At 34.3% G+C, this 18,853-nt stretch overlaps 1 protein-coding gene across 2 annotated transcripts; it reads left to right on the plus strand.

The window, feature by feature from the left end:
- The first annotated feature begins 693 nt into the window (after positions 1-693).
- On the plus strand, positions 694-17,940 carry LOC122034732 (tobamovirus multiplication protein 1-like). Of its 2 annotated transcripts, XM_042594070.1 has the most exons (11): positions 696-1,218; positions 13,576-13,666; positions 13,750-13,802; positions 14,302-14,394; positions 14,481-14,552; positions 14,631-14,703; positions 14,909-14,954; positions 15,088-15,151; positions 17,232-17,285; positions 17,475-17,552; positions 17,629-17,940. In XM_042594070.1, the coding sequence occupies exons 1-11, from the start codon at positions 1,030-1,032 to the stop codon at positions 17,719-17,721; spliced, it is 906 nt and encodes a 301-aa protein (XP_042450004.1). In that variant the 5' UTR covers positions 696-1,029; the 3' UTR covers positions 17,722-17,940. The 2 variants fall into 2 exon arrangements, with proteins under 2 accessions (XP_042450005.1, XP_042450004.1); XM_042594071.1 differs by lacking the exon at positions 17,232-17,285 and having other exon boundaries at positions 694-1,218.
- Positions 17,941-18,853: the final 913 nt, after the last annotated feature.

The following is an 18,853-nucleotide window of genomic DNA, read 5'->3' on the forward strand; positions in this document are numbered from 1 at the left end:
AAAAAAAAAAATTAGATGTAAGATCTTAAATAGTTATATTGTAGCTCTAGATATAATTTTTGCATCAAAATATAATAATTATAATTAATATGTAATTAAATGTAGTTGTCATTGGAATTAATTGAAGTGCATTATAAAAATAGAAACAACAAAATCTGAAATAAAATCGATTGCATTGGAAGCTAGCAAAATCTAAAGAGCACTAAAACGAAATTCGAAGCAAGCCCAATCTAGAGCAAAATCTGCATGCATGCATAATGCAACCTGGGAACTAGACAATATAACTGTTAAATGTAAATATTAAATAATAAATCTATTCTTTAATTAATAATGGGCCCCAATAAAATTGAGGCCCTAGGCATAGGCCTTAATGGCCTATGCCTTAAGCCGGACCTGTAACAAACAATAGACATTATATCACTATCACTAATGCACTGCTATCATTGTCGTTGCAATTTCATTTGTCCATGCTTGTCCCTACTCAGCTACTCATTATCTTATATATATTGTAACAACTACTTGATAATTTTTACACGTTATAACACTTAATTGATAATTACCACAATAGTGATGAATGATGGGGCACACCTATTTAATATTTAATTTGGGATGTCTTTTTTAATTTTTAATTTTTAATTTTTTTTCTTTTTTTTTTTTTTGATGTCTGGGTCATGATTCGGTTTCTATCGGATGGGTCGGTTCGAACTATCGACCCGTCGATGCCTCGGAACGGGACAGAGTACAGGACAAGAGCAGAGCATCGGACTGGCAGACGCGCGTCAGCGAAAAACACTCCGCAAAGCGTTGGAACCAACGCAACACGACGGTGAAAACGTCAAAATACTGGCCGTGTCGAGCGGCGGAGCCACCAACGGGTGGCCATCTGGATCGCCTCGGTCGCTCCGCTGACCGACCTTCTTCCCATCGTCCGATCTGCTTCCAAGGATCTAGAGATGGACTCGTGATGCGAGCACGCGACAGAGAAGAACGGACGCGAAGCGAAGGCAGGAGTCGAGAGCCACGATCACAATGAGGATAAGCCTAGCCTCTGTTCCGCCGGATACGGGAGTCGGAGAGGCGATCCGGTTCTTCGCCGGTGAAGGCTCAGTGGGGAATGTCATGACATGGTGGGAAGATGTCGACGGCTCGGTGAAGGGGCAGCGGGATGTCTTCTACGCGCTCTGCGCTTCCTACGCCCTTGTTAGCCTCGTCGCTCTGGTATCTATTATTCCTCCTCCCTTCCTCGAATTTTGGACCTTAAAAATCTAGTAGTTTTTGCGTCTTAAATTTGCATTGGTGCTCGATAATTTGTCTTCAAATTGTGCTTTTTGCCACTCCAAAATAGAATTGTTCACGGTCGGAATTTGCTAAAATCTCAAAGAGGACGAACATTTCTTGTCTGAACAAGGTAGTAGTCCATTGTGAGATGTCAATGTCATCATGAAGAGAGAAATCTAAAGATCGTTCACAAGCTTTGATTTTGGATTATGATGCTTGTTTTATGTTTGTGTAAATGTGCATTCAGTAGTAAAGTTATTACACGTTCCCTAGTAACGTTAGAATGAATTTTATATGTTCGTGTTGTTTAATGTTGAAATGCCCCTAGAATCTTCTTAGTAAAACTCATGGTGCTCATTCCTTGATGCATAAAAGGAAAAGGCTGATAAGCTCTTACTTATGTATGGACTTGGCCATGGTTGCGAAATAACACCTTACAACATCTACGTGGGGTCGGTTATATGAAGCCTTCTATGTCTTTGAACTTACCCTCCTACTATATCTTTATTTATATTTAAATGAACTTGTTTTTTTATTACTAACTAAGTTTTTTTTTCTCCCCCTTCCTCTATTAATGGAAAGTGTAAATGCGTATATATGAGGCAAAATGTATAATGTTGATCAAGGATAGCTACTCATGTCTAGTAGATATCCAAGCACTAATATACATGCATTTATATTTTTTTTAAGGATACTCTCTACATCAATTCTGACACCCTTAAACATGCTATAGTTCCTTGTCATCCATACATAGTAAATTATGGATGACATGGTAAGGTGTCATGCCTTCACTCAGCTGTTGGTCCCTCAATAGTGTTGTATACTCTCACATCGCCTAATGTCTAAGTACGTGTTCATACCATCTTAAACGTGTTTCTCGGAGTTTTCCCTCAATAGGTGCAATCCCGACTATCTCTCTAATATTATCGTTTCATATCTTGTTCATCCTCATATATCCATGCATTCACCTTAACATCCTCATCTTTGCGATTCATCATTTGCTTGTGTGCTTGCTTAATAACCCAACACTCAGCAACATATAATATATCAAGTCTAACTGCCATTTTATAAAACTTCCCTTTAAGTTTTAAATGTGCTTTATGTCAGAAAGAACACTTGGCATCATCCTCCATTTTAACCATCATGCTTATATCCTATGTAAAACATCTCTATTAACCTCGTCATCCCTTTGCAAAAACTATCCTAGATACTTGAAGGTTATAGCTAACTCGTCATTTTCTATCTTAACATTTTCTTTGGTTCGTCTAATACTATTAAATTTAAATTACATATATTTCGTCTTTACTTTACTAAACTTAAAACTTTTTACTCCAGTGTTTTCCACCAAGAATCGAGCTTAGAATTTACTTCTTCACGTATCTCTTCGGCCAAAACAATGTCATTTGTTAATAACATGTACCATGGTAACATCTTTTGAATGTGTCCAATGAGTTCATCCATGACTAGTGTAAAAAAATATGAACTTTGATCCTTGATGTAACCTTATCTTTACATAAAACGCTTCAGGCGAGAGTTTTTACTCTTATCATTATATTGCCATACATATCCTTAATTTCAATATATGCTTTGTTAACTCCTTTCTTTTCTAGAATTCTCCATATAATATCTTTCAGGTCTCTATCATGAACTTTTTTTAGTCAATGAATATCATATGTAAGCCTTGCTTCTTTTCTCAATATTTTTGAATTAGTTGTTTGAAAAGATATATAGCTTATATCATTAATCTTTCAGGTATATCATGATTTTCAGTCATCTTTGTCTCCTTTCTAAATGTTTTTTCTATCACTCTTTTCTAAAATTTTATTGCATGATCTATTAGCTTAATGCCCTTGTAATTTGTACAATTTTGTAATTTATTTTTATATAAGAGAACTAGAATACTTACCTAGGTATTTTCTTTGTTTTAAAATCAGGTTGAATAAAGCCATCCAATGTGATGCTTCCCTTGGCACTTATATACCTTTATTAGAATATCATTCATTCAACTGTGTTCCCATTTTGCATCCATTTGACACTTATTCTACTTATGAAGTTTGAATTCTTCGATCAAAATTAAAATTTCTGTACTCCTTTGACCTTCTTAAGTTTCCTTTAATGCATCTTATTCAGGTAAGATCCTTTGCTTTCATCTCTCTCACTTTGGTTATTCTATAAGTGTTCTTTTTTCTAACACTTATTTCTTTCTTATGTGTGAAGTTGTCCATACAAGCATTTGAAAGTTTCATTTTTTGCTTCGCCCATTGCTTTCTTAACCTCTTTCTTGGCTATTATTACATACATTTTAAAGTTTTTTTTTTGGCAAATATACAATAAATAGGTTTGTTTTTCCATTACTTGCTCTTGAACTTCCTCATGCCACTACTAAAATTATTTATATAATAGTGCTCATTCTCTTGACTCGCCAAGTACACTCTTAGCCATCATTTTTAAATTTGATGTCATCTTATGTCATGTCGTAGACGAGTCGCTATCTATTTCTCCTAATATTTGTGTTTCTATCCTCTCTTTAAAGATATTTTATTTTCCATCTTTTAACTTCTACCACTTGATCACAGGAGCCATGCACGTTTTCCTTCTACTGATATTATACTTAGGGTGGGTATCTAACATCACTAACCTATGTTAAGTGGTTAAGTTTTCTTTGTAAAAAAATTTATCTCTCGTCTTAACCATAAGAAAGTTAATTTGTGACTTATTGTTCCTACTTTTAAACGTAACTAATTGTTCTTCTTTCTTCTTGAAAACGTATTAGCTATTATAAGTTCATATGTTATCGTGGAATCTAATATAGTTTTGTCTTCTTTGTGTCTTAGTCCAAGATCTTGGCTCGCATGTACTGTATTGTATTTCGTATTTCTTGCTCCTATATGTTTATTTAGATCTCTTATAAAAACGGCCCATTTGTCGAAATATTTTGTATTATTACATTTAGGTCTTCCCAAAATTTATATTTAATGTCTTTGTCTAATCTTACTTAAGATGTATATATGCTAATTAGATTAATAGTTTTTTTTGCTACGACTACATGGAGAGCAATAATCCTATCTCCACTCTTAACTATAATTATTTCGTCCCTTGATGAATTATTTACAATAATACCTAGTTCATTTCTCATTTTACTCTTTCTTGTATATTATAACTTAAAATCTAAATTTTCTATCATCTTTGTATTCTACCTTACTCATTTTGTCTCTTGTAAGCATAAAACCTTAATTCTTTTTCTAATCAACGTATCTAGTACCTTCATTGTTTTAACAGTGAGTCTAAATCTAAGACAATCGATATTCCTATAATGTGTGTCCTTATCCAACATAGGGCGTGAGGGCTCTTTCCTACACTACACCCAAGTCTTTTTGGGGAATAGTCTAGCACTATCATAATAGTTTGACAAACATAATATTTGTTTTCTTTTTTACATTGACTACCAACCTAACGCAACTCTCTTTTATGGCTATGACAGAGTTATTCAACATCGGCAAAGTTTCATAATTGACACATTAATTGTTCAAAATCGATGGTTCAAAAATCTTAACCTTTAACTTTAATCGTTAAGCCAGTTATGGTTCAGTTCATAGCTGTCAATTATGGTTTAGGTCATGGTTCACTGTTAGTTACACCATGGTTCACTGTTGGTTACAATTATTACTAGACCTTTATATATTTTTTTAAAAGGTTATGCAGAATAAAACATAACCAAATGTTGTTTGGTTCAATCATAGGTAATACTATAATCTAATTTGATATTTACTATATTACTGAAATGCCCCATTTTTTTTTTTTATGAACGTCCCGAATCATAAATGCACTTACAACCATAACATACTCTCGATTTAACTGAGATACTTGGATAGTCCTTAAAACATTTAACTACTAGCCATACTAAGTACTGGTCATATAGTTCCAGAATTTATTTTACAAAAGAAATCATCCAATTGATGCAGAAATTAAACTGGAAGATCTTCGGATTGTACTGTCGTTGTCCTAAGCTGGCCCACTTGTCAACGCCTCCTGCCTCATTCATCTCATTACCTTAAATAGTTAAATCTGTGAGTCGAGAGACTCAGCATATTCAAACCATATTATGCATTAATTAGTTCTTATATCCATGTGTCCTATCGAGTAACCTATACTAACTAATTTATCCTCTAGCTAATTGTTTTGCATAAACATAAGGAGAGCATAATCGTGAACATACTCCTGCCAAACATATATGTTATCATACTTTTCACCCCACATAAATCATTGTATAGATAAAGCATAACATAGCAAAATATAATCTTAAGCATTACTAATGCAAAGATCTAAAACCTAACAAGAGCATAACATAATCAAGAACAAAATTAGGAAGCATGGAGCATTAACTTACTTTACATAAAGAAAAACATATACATAACTTAATAAGGGACGAACATAACGTAGGTGTGGTAACCATCATTAGAGCCTGTTCATTTGGTCCATGATCATGTAATTAATTGCGCAACAAGCATATGCCTTATGATACAACTCACACTAGTCGAAACCAATGCGTTTCACCATCATTCATTTTTGGAAAGACCCTTCCCGGAGCTCATCCCGAGGCACCAATCCCATATTGTTACCACACATGCACGTATTCCTCTACTTTTCCATATAACTCTTTCATATTATACATCGCAAGTATACATGCATGGTTCTTAAATTGTCTTTGTAAAGAGTACTACTTATAATTTCACTTGGTATCAGTTACACATTGGAACCACATTACACATGCATATTATCATCAATTTCATAACATACATGTCCTTAAAATAACGAACTAATCTAACATACTAAGTTATCAAAACATAATTGAGTGCATATATTAAACCCCAAAAGTCCGAAACACATAGAATTAACATATGACTCATTAAGTTAACATGATGAAGAGAAAGAAGAAACATGGGCATAACTAGATCCAACATCCTAATTCCCTAACATTAACATGTGACTCATTAGTCAGCATAATAAGAAGCAAAAATAAACAAAGGTATAACAAAATCCAATTCCAAAAATTTACATATATCTTAAGCACCAGATGGTTAGTTTCATGGCAACTTAACCCCTAATATCCAAACCTACACATGCCACAAAGTAATCATCAACTTGGGTTCAACTTTATGGTATCAAAATTTCTAGGAGCTAGCATGGTATCAACTTCTGAGTAATAAAAGAGCATGAGGTCTTATACAATCCAAACCCTATAAATCTATAAAAGCTAATATGGTATCATCTCCTTAACACAAACATTCAACCAAAACTGAAACTTATATAGGGTACCTAAACATACCTGAACTTGAAGAACTAAAATAAAACAAGACGTGGGAAAACATGGAACAACGGTAGCGCAACATCATAATGAATAAGACCCTCTAAATAGAATTTAGAACTACTCCCATAAATTTGAAATTTACAAGTTTAATACTTAGAATTAAGCATAGATCTTCTAAGGGAAGACAACTAGAAGCATGGCCAAATTGTAATGCAACATTCATATTCATAACTCTTAAAATAGAATTTAAAACTCACCACAACAAAGCCAAAAGTAGCAAGGTCACAGCATAATTCAAGATTCGATAGTCAGTGGTATAAAAATCATATAAAATTCATCTTTGATCCGAAAAGGGTTCTGTAAATTGGTGATGAAAGCTAACTAAATTTCTTACATTTCAACAGAATATACCAAAGTGAAATTCATTCACCCATTGAGGCTAATTTACACCACAATAAAACTAAAAGCAGCAGGGTCACGACATAATTCCAGATTCGTCAGCCAGTGGTATAAAAATCATATGAAATTCATCTTTGATCTGAAAAGAGTTCCGTAAATTGGTAATGAAAGCTAACTAAATTTCCTACATTTCAACAAAAGATACCGAAGTGAAATTTGTTCACCCATAGAGGCTAATTTACACCACAACAAAACCAAAAGCAGTAGGGTCACGACATAATTCCAGATTCGTCAGTGGTATAAAAATCATATAAAATTCATCTTTGATCCGAAAAGGGTTCCGCAATATGGTAATGAAAGCTAACTAAATTTCTTACATTTCAACAGAAGACATCGAAGTGAAATTCGTTCACCTATTAAGGCTAATTTACACCACAATAGAACCAAAAACAATAGGGTCACGACATAATTCCAGATTCGTCAGTCAGTGGTAAAAAAATTATATGAAATTCATCTTTGATCCGAAAAGGGTTTTGTAAATTAATAATGAAAGCTAACTAAATTTCCTACATAAGATACCGAAGTGAAATTCGTTCACTCATGCAGGCTAATTTACACCACAACAGAACCAAACCTAACAAACTATAAAATCCGAAACTTCACAAGACTTAGAAGCTAAATAAAATAATAACATGGTTGAGAACATGCCTTTAAATCTTAGCTACCAACCCCTCCTTTAGTTGTCTTCGCTTGGAGCTCTAGAACCGATGGAGTTGGGTGAGGGAGGGTTTAGGGCCGGCGGAACAAGTGACGACAGTTGTGCATGCAGAGATGAGCAACATTGGTAGGGTTCGATTACATGGTCAGAACTTGGAGAGCTTGTGTCACATGTGGAAGAGAGCTGTCAGAGGGCATTCAATGGGGAGCCACAATTGCATGAATGACCAATCATGCAGATGGAGAGCACACAAAGGCGACAATCATGCATATGGAGTCACATGTAGAATGCTCCAAGGTATAGAGACAACAAGACGTGTGAGGCAGGGAAGGGTGATAATGAATGAAATTCATTTGGGAGTGTTGCCGCGATGATCAGCTCGAAGAAGAGGTTTATGGTGTCGGCTTTGGTACCATATGTTGAAGGAAATGTTGTTCCCAATTCTCGGTACCAATATATGTGTGTTATTAATGATTATGAAGCATTACAAATATATTATTAAAAGCAATGCTCAGATGTCCATTTATTTCAGTATCATTAATACTTAACTGTTCATTTAAAATCTTAGTTGGGTAGAAAATAAAGTAAAATTAAATTAAGAGTTATACTGAGAATTTGATTTGCATGGAAAAGTCCACGGAGCTGTTAATCCTAGTGAGTGTCAATAACCCCAAAAATCTGTTGATTTCTATAGGAAATTTAGTCTCAATGTATTAAAATTCTTGGCAATTTGTCCCTTGGTTCTGTCCTTTGTTTCATAAATGTATTCCATAACTAGCTTGACATCACCATCAATAAGTCAAAGTACTTTCACAAAAAGAGTTGTGCATTTTATATAAAACTTCATTGATTTCCTATATCTCTGATCACAGCACGATACCTTACACTTTCCTCTTCATAACAAACTTTTAGCAATTAATTAAGAAGCAAAGGTCGATCTAATTACAATTTTTATCTCCACCAATTTTGTATTTAGTCCAAGGTATATTAGAGCAAAGCTCATTCTTGTAACATTTGCTAATTCACCTCCTTAAGCAATCTTCTAGACAACTTGAGGATCAAAGTGTAGCAATGAAAAACATTGTGATTCACCTTGCCCTTGTAGTAATATAAAAAATTTAGTTTTTTCACCAATGTTAGCAAGAATCAGATCTAGATAGTGTGCAGCACAAAAAAGGGCTCTTTACCAAATTGAATGTCAAGACATTGCCATAAGTATTTCTGCATATATCACGCAGTACTTATTTTTCTTCAAGTTTATGAATTATTGTTAGCAACCATGAATAGCTTCTTTGTTGTTTCTCATGTTACATAAAAATTGTATAAATTGATTTCTCACATCTTTTGGAACTTTTGAAGGTGCAACTTCTTCTTGTTCTAGCTAGATTCTTACATTCCAATCTTGTTAGTTTCCTTGATCACTTTTTTTGCAGTGTTTTCGACTGACTTCACTCTTCTTTACCTCTTTGGAGACATTCTGTGAACAATATCTCAAAACCAGAGTCAAAGAATGAACAAAAAACACTAAAAATGATTTAAATCAATGGAGCTGCTAGTGTACAGTAGGTCTGCAATAAACAAAAAAAGAAAAAGATTCCTTGGACTTTCATAATCAATGCATTATACTAAGATACAATGTGTCATCAAATACAAATCTATAACCATCATTTACTTTTAAAACATAAAGATATAGGTTCTTTAATTAGTTACAATGGAAAAAAAAATATTTTAAAAAAATATGAAATCCAATATGAGAATAATTAAAGAAATAAAATACCATATTTGTTAATTTAAAACATATAAAATAATGAGATAAAATCTTGATAGATTTCAATATTTTACAACATCGAGGATGGAGATGCCCCATGAGACCTGAATAAAACTAAAAACGTAATTGAATTCAATAAACAATGCAAAAGACAATAAAATTTAGAAGCATACACAAAACAAGGATGTCTCACCCATCACTAGAAGTTTCACCGAGCTTTATTCAGGTTGAGCATGGATAGTGTCTCTGTCAACTTAGTTGAAACTAGGCTGGGCATGGTCCGAAACTATGCTACCCCATGCCTGGCATGGGCCACATGGGTTGTGCATGGGTTTGGCCTGCCAAGTTGTGATTTTAATAGTAAAATATAAAATTATAAAATATCAATAAATAATAAAATAATAGTTTTTAAATACTTTCTAAAAGATTAAAACTAATGCAATAAGATCATAAATCTTTAAAACTATTTTAAGAATAAAAAGGGTAATATGTAAAATTCCTTATTCATGGGGTGGTTGGTCTGATGTGCATGTCATACTCCTCTACCCAACATAATTGTGTTGTGCGGCTAGAAGAGTTGTCTTTGACATGACCCACAGACTTTGTTACAACCAATCTCCTACTATGTCATGCACGACCATGGTCGACTTAACCCCTTTTACATCTCTACCCATAACCACATTGGTGCCTTAATGGACGTGCTTAATTGAGGAAGGTCATTAGGCTATGAATAAAATTTCTTTAATCTCTATGAGGACATGCTTAAAAGAGGACATGCTAGTCTCTTTAGTGCAGGTCACCAACATCCTGTTAATGTTTATTATGGACGAGGATTAAGGGGCATCATATGCTATAGTTTCTCAAAGAGTCGAAGACGATTAAGGAAGAAGTCTAGAAAATAGTTGCTCAAAGGGACTAATAGTTGAATGTGAACTATCATGTTAAGGAGAAAGAAACAACAATGCTTTTTTAATCCTTGAAAACCCTATGAGTAATTTTTTCCATTGTGGATCAGTTAAATTCTGATTTTTACACTTCATGAATCGCAAATACAGCGGTTTGTATTGAGTTGGTCCAGTTTGTATCGAATTGGATTGATACTTATCCTACTCTAACTCATCCATGTGGCTTGAAATATTCACGTTCGAATCGAATCACGTGATTCCAATCAATCAATGTATGTATTGAACAATTAAGAAGCAATAGTGTTTTTAATGTAGTTTTTTTTTTATTTCAAACAACTTTTCCCCCAAATTTCTCATGTTGTATCATAAAGAATTTATACAAATGTGGTTCAACATAAATTTGGTGTATTAAATAACTTAATATTTTTTACCTTAGTTTATCATGTTATATCATTTAAGTTGTTTAATGATTTTACATTGTTATATTGCATGCTTAAATTGAATGATTTTATGTGGAATTATGAATTGGAGGAATTGAATAATTGTTGATCATTTTTATCAATATAAATATTTTTTTGTATTTCTTTAATACAAACTAGATGTGCATATATATCCCACATTACGTATGTGCTAATACTTGGTCAAATGAACTTTCAAACACCTTTTAAAGCTTTCTTGCTATTCAGATCTCGTGTATTTTGTATCTATTTTATTCACTAAACTATATTCATCATAGTAGATTTTGCTTATACTTACCTTGCATAGTGTGTCATCGGATTATCATGACCAACGGAGACACTAGAAATATGGCTATTTGCTCGAGTCCATATAACGTAGACTTGCCCCCGGGCCGAGTCCGAACCCCGACTAGCCAAGCTGTTTATGGTTCAATGGTCCAATTCGTGAACTTGCGGTTCAACTATTTTTTTTTATTTCATTTATAGATGAATGTTTTTAATAAATTAAAAAGAATGGTATTGGTGGGGCATTAAACCTCGGTCTTCTCTTACAAGGTGAAGTATTCTAACCAACTAGACTACATTAAATTGATATTCATATGTATTAGTTAATTATTTAATAACTAACTATAATTTTCTTTTACAAGAGTAAAAAGTAAATATTTTTTTTAACGGTTGAGATTATTTGACGTTTTTTTATCAAGGATTACGATTTAGTTATTGGTGCAGCGGAAGCGATTCGGATCGCTGGAGGGGAGGCGTGAATAGCGACCTGCAAATAAAACCAATCTATTTTTCTTGCTAAAGATCTAGCGAGGACACACATTAATTAGATAATAACACAAACATAATAAAACCGGCCGAATTTACTTGGTTACAACCCTCGGGTTGTAAGTCCAAGACTATGAAAAGCTCCTCTAAGATCTCGTCGAAAATGACTTGGAGACAGAGAAACCTCTTACACCTATTGAGCACAAAGGAAATAACAGAACTGAAAGACAATGTATTCGAATGTGTGTTATTTTTGTTCTTCGAGCTTCATTTCTATTTATAGTCTTCATCTCGATCTAATCGTTTGTTGATCTGTCACTCTTCGATCGACTGTAGGCTTCCTTGGTCACCTGTATTCGTCATAACTTGATCCATCCTGGCAATGGTCCTCTGACAGTTCTAGATGACTCTTCGCTCTACCGTCCCTTGGAGGCTCTGCGGTCGCTTGGAGGCTTGCTGACGTGGACTTCGTCCTGATTCGTTCAGCAACGCCTCCTGCTGATGTGGCGATGATACCCGATCGCCTGAGAGCTTACAGTCTCTTGGAAATGGTCAATCTTAGACTTGACAATTTTGCTTTGTTTCAGTCACCTTGCTCAGTCTTCCTTCCGACTCTCGTACCTCGGATACACCGAGTCTTTCCATCTCTCGCTCATGTATCCTTCTCGTTTCGTCGGAGTACTCTTTTGCAGCTCATTGTGCCTCAGATGCACAGAGCCGACGACTCCTTTCTCATGTCATCCTTCTTGCTTGCGTCTTCTGCCCCGATTTGTTGTCTCCGATGTTCCTTAGCCATCGGGTACCTGTATGTTCTCCTAAGTCCCTACACACTTAGATATACAAATTAAAACACAATAAGACCTAACTTAAACTTATTTGACAACACATCAAAACACAACTAAGGGTTCTAATATTAGTATCCATTATTCTCTAAATTCTATAAATAAGGAGTTCATTTCATTATTTCCACACCACCTTCATTAACAATCAAAAGAAATCTAGCTAATGACTCATTAACAACGCCACTTCATAAGGTAAAAGGGTAAAAGGTAAGAGAACTACGAGGGCTTTGATTCCCCTTTACCCTAAAGGACTACGTAGACAACTTAAATAAGTAGAAGTTTTTTTTTATGAATTTACAATTTTATTTTTTTTAATATAATAATCTTGAATCGTGACAAACCGTGCATGAACCGTAAACTGTGGTGAACCGTGCACGAACTGTGAACTATAACTGCCTTAGACAGTTAAAGTTAAGGGTTAACCCCCGGAACCGTCGAACCGGCGGCTCCGGGCCGTCGAACCGGTGGTTCCGGACCGTCGAACCGGCGGTTCCGGACCGTCGAACCGGCGGTCGGATCTAATATAACGTACACTCAACCAAGGTAAAAAATCCATAAATTTTCTCTCTTTTCCAAGTGTCCCTTGGTTAGTGCGTGCGGAAGTAGCAAAACAGAAGAAATGGAACTTACAGTAAATCGTGATCTCTCTGTGGGAATTGCTGGCCATGCAGTCCTTGTAAGAGATTATGACTATGTTAAATAAACTGAATTTGTTCAGCAAGATTATCCAATTCAGAATCTCGTGTTTGAGTGGGATGGCCACTTAGCATAGCCAACAGCATCAACTGAAACTAGTATATGCCATCAAATAGCTGATAGCAGCATGTCACAGTGGATTTTGACTCAGATTCAACTCACACCAACTAAGGTTATGATTCTGATTGTTAACTGTAAGAATTACTCAAATTTCCACTACTACCCCTTAGAACTATTTCTCTTGTCTCCTACCTCTTCATTCTTTGGTTCATAATTGGATCCAAAAGTCAGGCTATTGAATACATCCAACAATTGTGGTATTTGCCAGACTACAACTCATTTTGTCTTGCTTAGTTTTGTTTGCCTTTCTCGAAGTGCCTTTAGCCTCAATTTTTCTCAGATATTTCATTCTATGATTTTGTGTCCCCACAGATACAACTAATAAGGATTCAGTTGAGAGTACCAGGGACTGGATGGACGACTCAGAAAGTCTTCCACCTCATGAATTTTGTTGTGAGTGGATGTATGTCTACTTTTCAACAATCCGAGTGTTCACCTCCCCCTTAATTGTTATTTCATGCATTAACTATACTCATAATTTTGCAGTGCGTGCAGTTCTATTTGGTCTCTACCAAGATGTGTTTCTAATCAAATCTAAGGTAAGTTGTTTCTTCTGGAATATAAGGCTTCTAACCCTATGGTACAGAAGCGAGAAGATTATATTTCTCACAGATGATGCATTAGTGTTTAGTTTAACTAAAGATATTTTTATTTGGTTTGGTTAAAGAAATTTGGAATTGGCTTTTGTTATTGTGTGTGGTGATGCAATAATAATGTCCGAGAGTGGTTCATATTGGTGAGGTGATTATTTTGTATCCCTTTATTGTTATAAATGATAGTCTTGTCTGTTCAAACACTTCATGTTGCAGTATTTTCTCTATTATTTTTAATGATGCAGTGGTTAAAGAAATCAAGCTTGTTGATTGTTATGTTATGTGTAATTGTTCTTCACTCAAAGGCCTTGAAACAAGTTTCTGCTGGAACTTTCTATTAATAATTTACTAAATTAAAATTCCAAGCACAATTTTTTTTTAATTGAGTTTCATCATATTTAGACTTACTATTCTATTTACTTTTTGTGGTATAATTGAAGCTCAGGCTCTTGAAATGGCACTTCTAGACCTTCCCAGCCTGTTGTTTTTTTCAACTTACACTTTACTTGTGCTGTTTTGGGCAGAGATATACTATCAGGTAGTTTTATCATAATTCATACACTAGAATCGTCACCCTTCTTTTGATTACCATTTGAACTTACAGATTCTCTCTCTGTGTTTCAGGCTAGAAACCTTCCAATTAATAACCTTAGACGTTCATATCTGATAATAAATGGCGCTGTGTACATAATACAGGTGAACTAACATAGCCATGATCAACATGTGCTAAAAATTAAAGAGTCGAGTTTTTTTTTTCAATCTATTTTATTGCAGATCTGCATTTGGGCATATGTACAAATAAGTCGTAAGCCAGTGTTGATGGAAGTTGCCAAACTCTTCTTATCAGGTTTTCAAATGAAATAAATTTATATGTATAATTTGCTTGCTATTAAATCTTAATTACTGAATATATTTATGCTTTTGATCTGCATATTTGCTTGCTTTCTCTGGTTTTAAAATGGGAAAAATCAAACTGGAATTTATCTTTGTAGCTTTCCGGTGCTCTTGTTTTGAAATGATTGAATTTGTTTGGGTTTCCTTATCTTTTGCAGTTGTTTCTTTCCTTGCTGCTCTTGCATTTCTGATTTATGGTGGAAGGTAATGATTCTTGTAAACATATTTCTAGTTAAATAATAGAAATTAAATCATCAAGTTCTACACTTAGATTTATTGGATTTATTATTAAAGTTTGGGTGCTAAACTTGAAATTATCTTTCTTGCTTTTTGTAAGGTTATTCATTATGCTGAGACGCTTCCCAATTGAATCCAAGGGTCGTCAAAAGAAGTTGAATGAGGTATCTTGAGAACACAATCTTTCTAAAAATCTCTTTTATTCTAATGGTTTTCCATAATTTGGGCTCCCTACAAGAATTCTGCAATCTCTTCTGCCCTTTTAGTAGTGGGTCTAAGTTGTACTAAATAAATTATTTTAATTTTTAAAATTGTAATTTCTATCTGTTTTGTTCCCTATTTTTTTAAAAAAATCAAGTCTTAACTTCCAATGGCAATTACATTGTTCTATGCTATTTGTTCCTTTTGTTACTGAGATTAGTCGTACATGAGGGCATTATTGTACAGACAACATTCCGATGTAATATAAATTTGCAATGATCTGAAGCTAGCCAAATAGATAAAAAGGAGAAAAAGAGTGCATTATTAATTGATAAAGGATTTACTTCTTACCAGGATTTGAAAATTTACCAATTGTGATACCCAAAGAAAATGTAATGCATGCGGAAGCATTGAATAAACAAATCATATTAACACAATAACAATTAATATGGTTAGAAGACCTCATTCCTAAGATGCATCTGAAGTGTCACTCTTCAATCAAATAAGCCTCTACAATTCGAGAATAACATGTCACAAGGATAAAATCTTTACCAATACCAAGATTTCCACAAACTCACAAGTATGACCCAAACAAGAGATTTAATTGGAACTCATAATTTCCCCTAAGGGATTAACTAAAGGAGAGAAAAGATTATCAAAAAGTCGATAGAGTTGAAGTCTTGAAATTCTTGTCCAAGATCTTGGATATATTTTGGGTACTTCTGCAAAGAAGCACAACAATTAGCTTAAGTATGTTGAATGTTAAGTCTTGGTAGCTGAAACATTTCTAAAGGGTTGTATAAGTAATGGCTCAACATTCACAGTTAAAAGCTGAAAGTGACAGGTACAACCAACAGACTACCTAATTTAGTTGACTGGATTCTCAAAATATGAAAGTTAAGAGTCAGCGATCACAGCTTCAATTTCTTCTAGTTGACTGCTTATATCATTCCAAGTAACTAGAAATCCTTACCAATGGACTATTGCTCAAATATAAACATTCTATTTCATAAGCTCACCTAAGGTCTAGGACTTGAGTGGATCAACAAGCATAATTTGAGAACACCTAACATCGTTGTAATGACAACATCAATACATTCTAACCCGAAAAAACCGAATATTACAACATATCAATCCAATACAAGGGTTCATATGTCTTCGATTCTTTCTCTAAGTTTGATGACCGTCCACGACAAGTTCAAAGATATAGTTCCTCACTCAATCCATGATGTCCATTATCTAAGTTCATTGTATAAGCTTGATCTGAAGAGGATCCTTAGCGCAATGGTAAAGTTATTGTTGTGTGACTTAAAGGTCATGTCGAGTTTTGGAAACAGCCTCTTGCAAAGCAAGGTAAGACTGCGTACAATAGACCCTTCCCCGGGACCCTACATTGGCGAGAGCTTCGTGCACCGGGCTGGCCTTTTATTATATAAGCTTGATCTCCAATCTCCAACTCGCATGATACTTTGTACACTTGATGTATATTATCAAATACTCAACTTAGTCATATTGACAAACCATTAAAACACCGTGAAAGGACCTGATGAACTGCCTGTTTATCTTTTGTAGTTTAGGTGACTAACATTCAATAGGTTCCTATTTTCTTATCTTTTGTAGGAAAAGACTTGATGGTCTACCTCTTTATGTCAGTATCAGTCTCTCTGATGCATTACATTTCTTATTTAATTGCTGAGCAGTTCCAGACACATTTGATTTAAATACCGTCCCTATTGACTGCAAATTTTCAAGCCAGATCACAATGTGAGCTGCTCCCTTGGAGGGCAGCTCCTTCCTATGAACAAGATACTAAGATTGAGAAAAATGCAGAAGACTCATTCTTCACTGCTTTTCCAATTTCTATTTAGACTAGATAGCCTTGTTGGGCCGGACTTTTGCTTCGATTTCCTCCTATGGCTTATAGGAATTCTGCAAGATAGAGTAATTACTTTAATGATTTGTGATTAAGTTAAATTGTGTGCAACTAATCTTCAATTTGGAGAATGTTGGACTCACTTTTTTTTTAATAAATGTTGTTCGTAGGTTGGGTCCGTTACAGCAATATGTTGCACATGTTTCTTGATAAGATGCTTTGTGGTAAAAGATATCCTTCAAACTTTGCTTATTTTTTACGCAACTTTTCTCACAATTGTCTTACCAAGTAAAGCACAGAATTCTTTGTAAAAATGGATTTATAAATATGGAGTAACCTCGAAGAATGTAACCAATTCTAAGAGGGTGGCCGCAGCCGCAAAATTCTGATTATGTCCATATTGAACTTGCCAGGTTTCTCTTTCTGTGTTTGACCATGATGCTGACCTTGATGTCCTCGATCATCCCGTCTTCAACTTCATCTATTACATGGTAACTCTCTTTGCGACTTGAGTTTTTTGTGCAAATAACTGTTTTGATGGTTAGTATTATCTGTTGCATCTTTCAGTTGGTTGAGATTTTCCCATGTGCTCTTGTTCTTTTTATCCTCCGGAAGCTCCCCCCAAAGCGATTTTCTGGTGCTTACAATCCTATAAACTGAAGCTCCGCAAGATTTGTAACGATTTTGCCGATCACCCTTATTACCGCCTCAAAATAATTTGTTGTAATTTATTTGTTTGGAATTAGTCTGACATGTTCTTCACCTGTATTACAAAGCCCTGGTACAGTATATTTGCAAATAATTGAGTTATTAAGAGTGAAGGTACGAAGGAACCCTCGCTATGGTGAAACATCAAGAGGATTAGGGTTTTGCTGATCAGCCCAAAGGGTTACTCCCTCTTAAACTGTTTGCTTATTTGGTGCTGGTTATTTTTGAAGTTTTTATTATTATTTTACCCCAATGAGGGATGTTTCTTTTTATTTTGCTCTTGTTCCCAAGTAGATGCAAAACTTGTTTTGATGGAGTATATTGTTGTATTACAGTTTCTCAGACTATCCTTTGGTTCCTAAGATCATATTTACCCTTGCATTGATGTGTCAACTGCTGATGTTGATGTTTAGTCTGGCAAATACTTCAATCACACAGTTGATCGGCTCGCCTAGCTAAATTAGGTTGACCAAGAAACCAGCCTCTAGGCTCAATTGTCCTGTCTAACCTATTTTGGCCATCCCAATTATATGTTTCATTTGACTTATTAGATATAAATTATAAAGCTTTTATATACCTTGGTTGTTTGTAGCATGATTAATCATTGCCCAACTGTTATAATATTTTTTTTATTTGACAAATTTATATAGTTATTATTATTTTTGTACAAAGCCATGGAAAATTTTGCAAAATCATGTTTCTAATCTAACTTTAAAATCATTGTTACAAATAAGTTAGGTAGGTTATATTGAAGGTGTTAATGTAGTAAAACTCAAGCTTCAAAAATAAATTAAAGGTGTTTTGTATCAAGTAGTAGAATTTAGGTCTTCAACAAAAAGTGGGTTTTTTTTTAATTTTTTTTTAATAAACATAGAAATAAAGTGCTCATTTCTACTAAAGATGCTGCATATAAAATAAATATAGAAACAGTTTTTTTTTTCTGAAAAACATCTTATTAGAGAGAAAGAAACAATTTGATGGATGTGATAAAATGATGAATCTTTTAAAATTATTTATTCCCCCTGTACAGTTGATCATGTCATTGTTTTATTTTAAAATTAATTAGAATAATTTAAGATATAAG

This window comes from Zingiber officinale, chromosome 11B, assembly GCF_018446385.1.
Source record: "Zingiber officinale cultivar Zhangliang chromosome 11B, Zo_v1.1, whole genome shotgun sequence".
Taxonomy (NCBI): Eukaryota; Viridiplantae; Streptophyta; class Magnoliopsida; order Zingiberales; family Zingiberaceae; genus Zingiber; species Zingiber officinale.

What these genes read in the sequence shown, in the direction of transcription:
- LOC122034732 (XM_042594070.1), top strand. Translation starts at nt 1,030, where the DNA reads ATGAGGATAAGCCTAGCCTCTGTTCCGCCGGATACGGGAGTCGGAGAG. An exon ending in TGTTTCTAATCAAATCTAAG is followed by an intron (nt 13,803 to 14,301) that starts GTAAGTTGTTTC and finishes ATTGAAGCTCAG; the next exon opens with GCTCTTGAAATGGCACTTCT. An exon ending in TCAACTTCATCTATTACATG is followed by an intron (nt 17,553 to 17,628) that starts GTAACTCTCTTT and finishes TGCATCTTTCAG; the next exon opens with TTGGTTGAGATTTTCCCATG.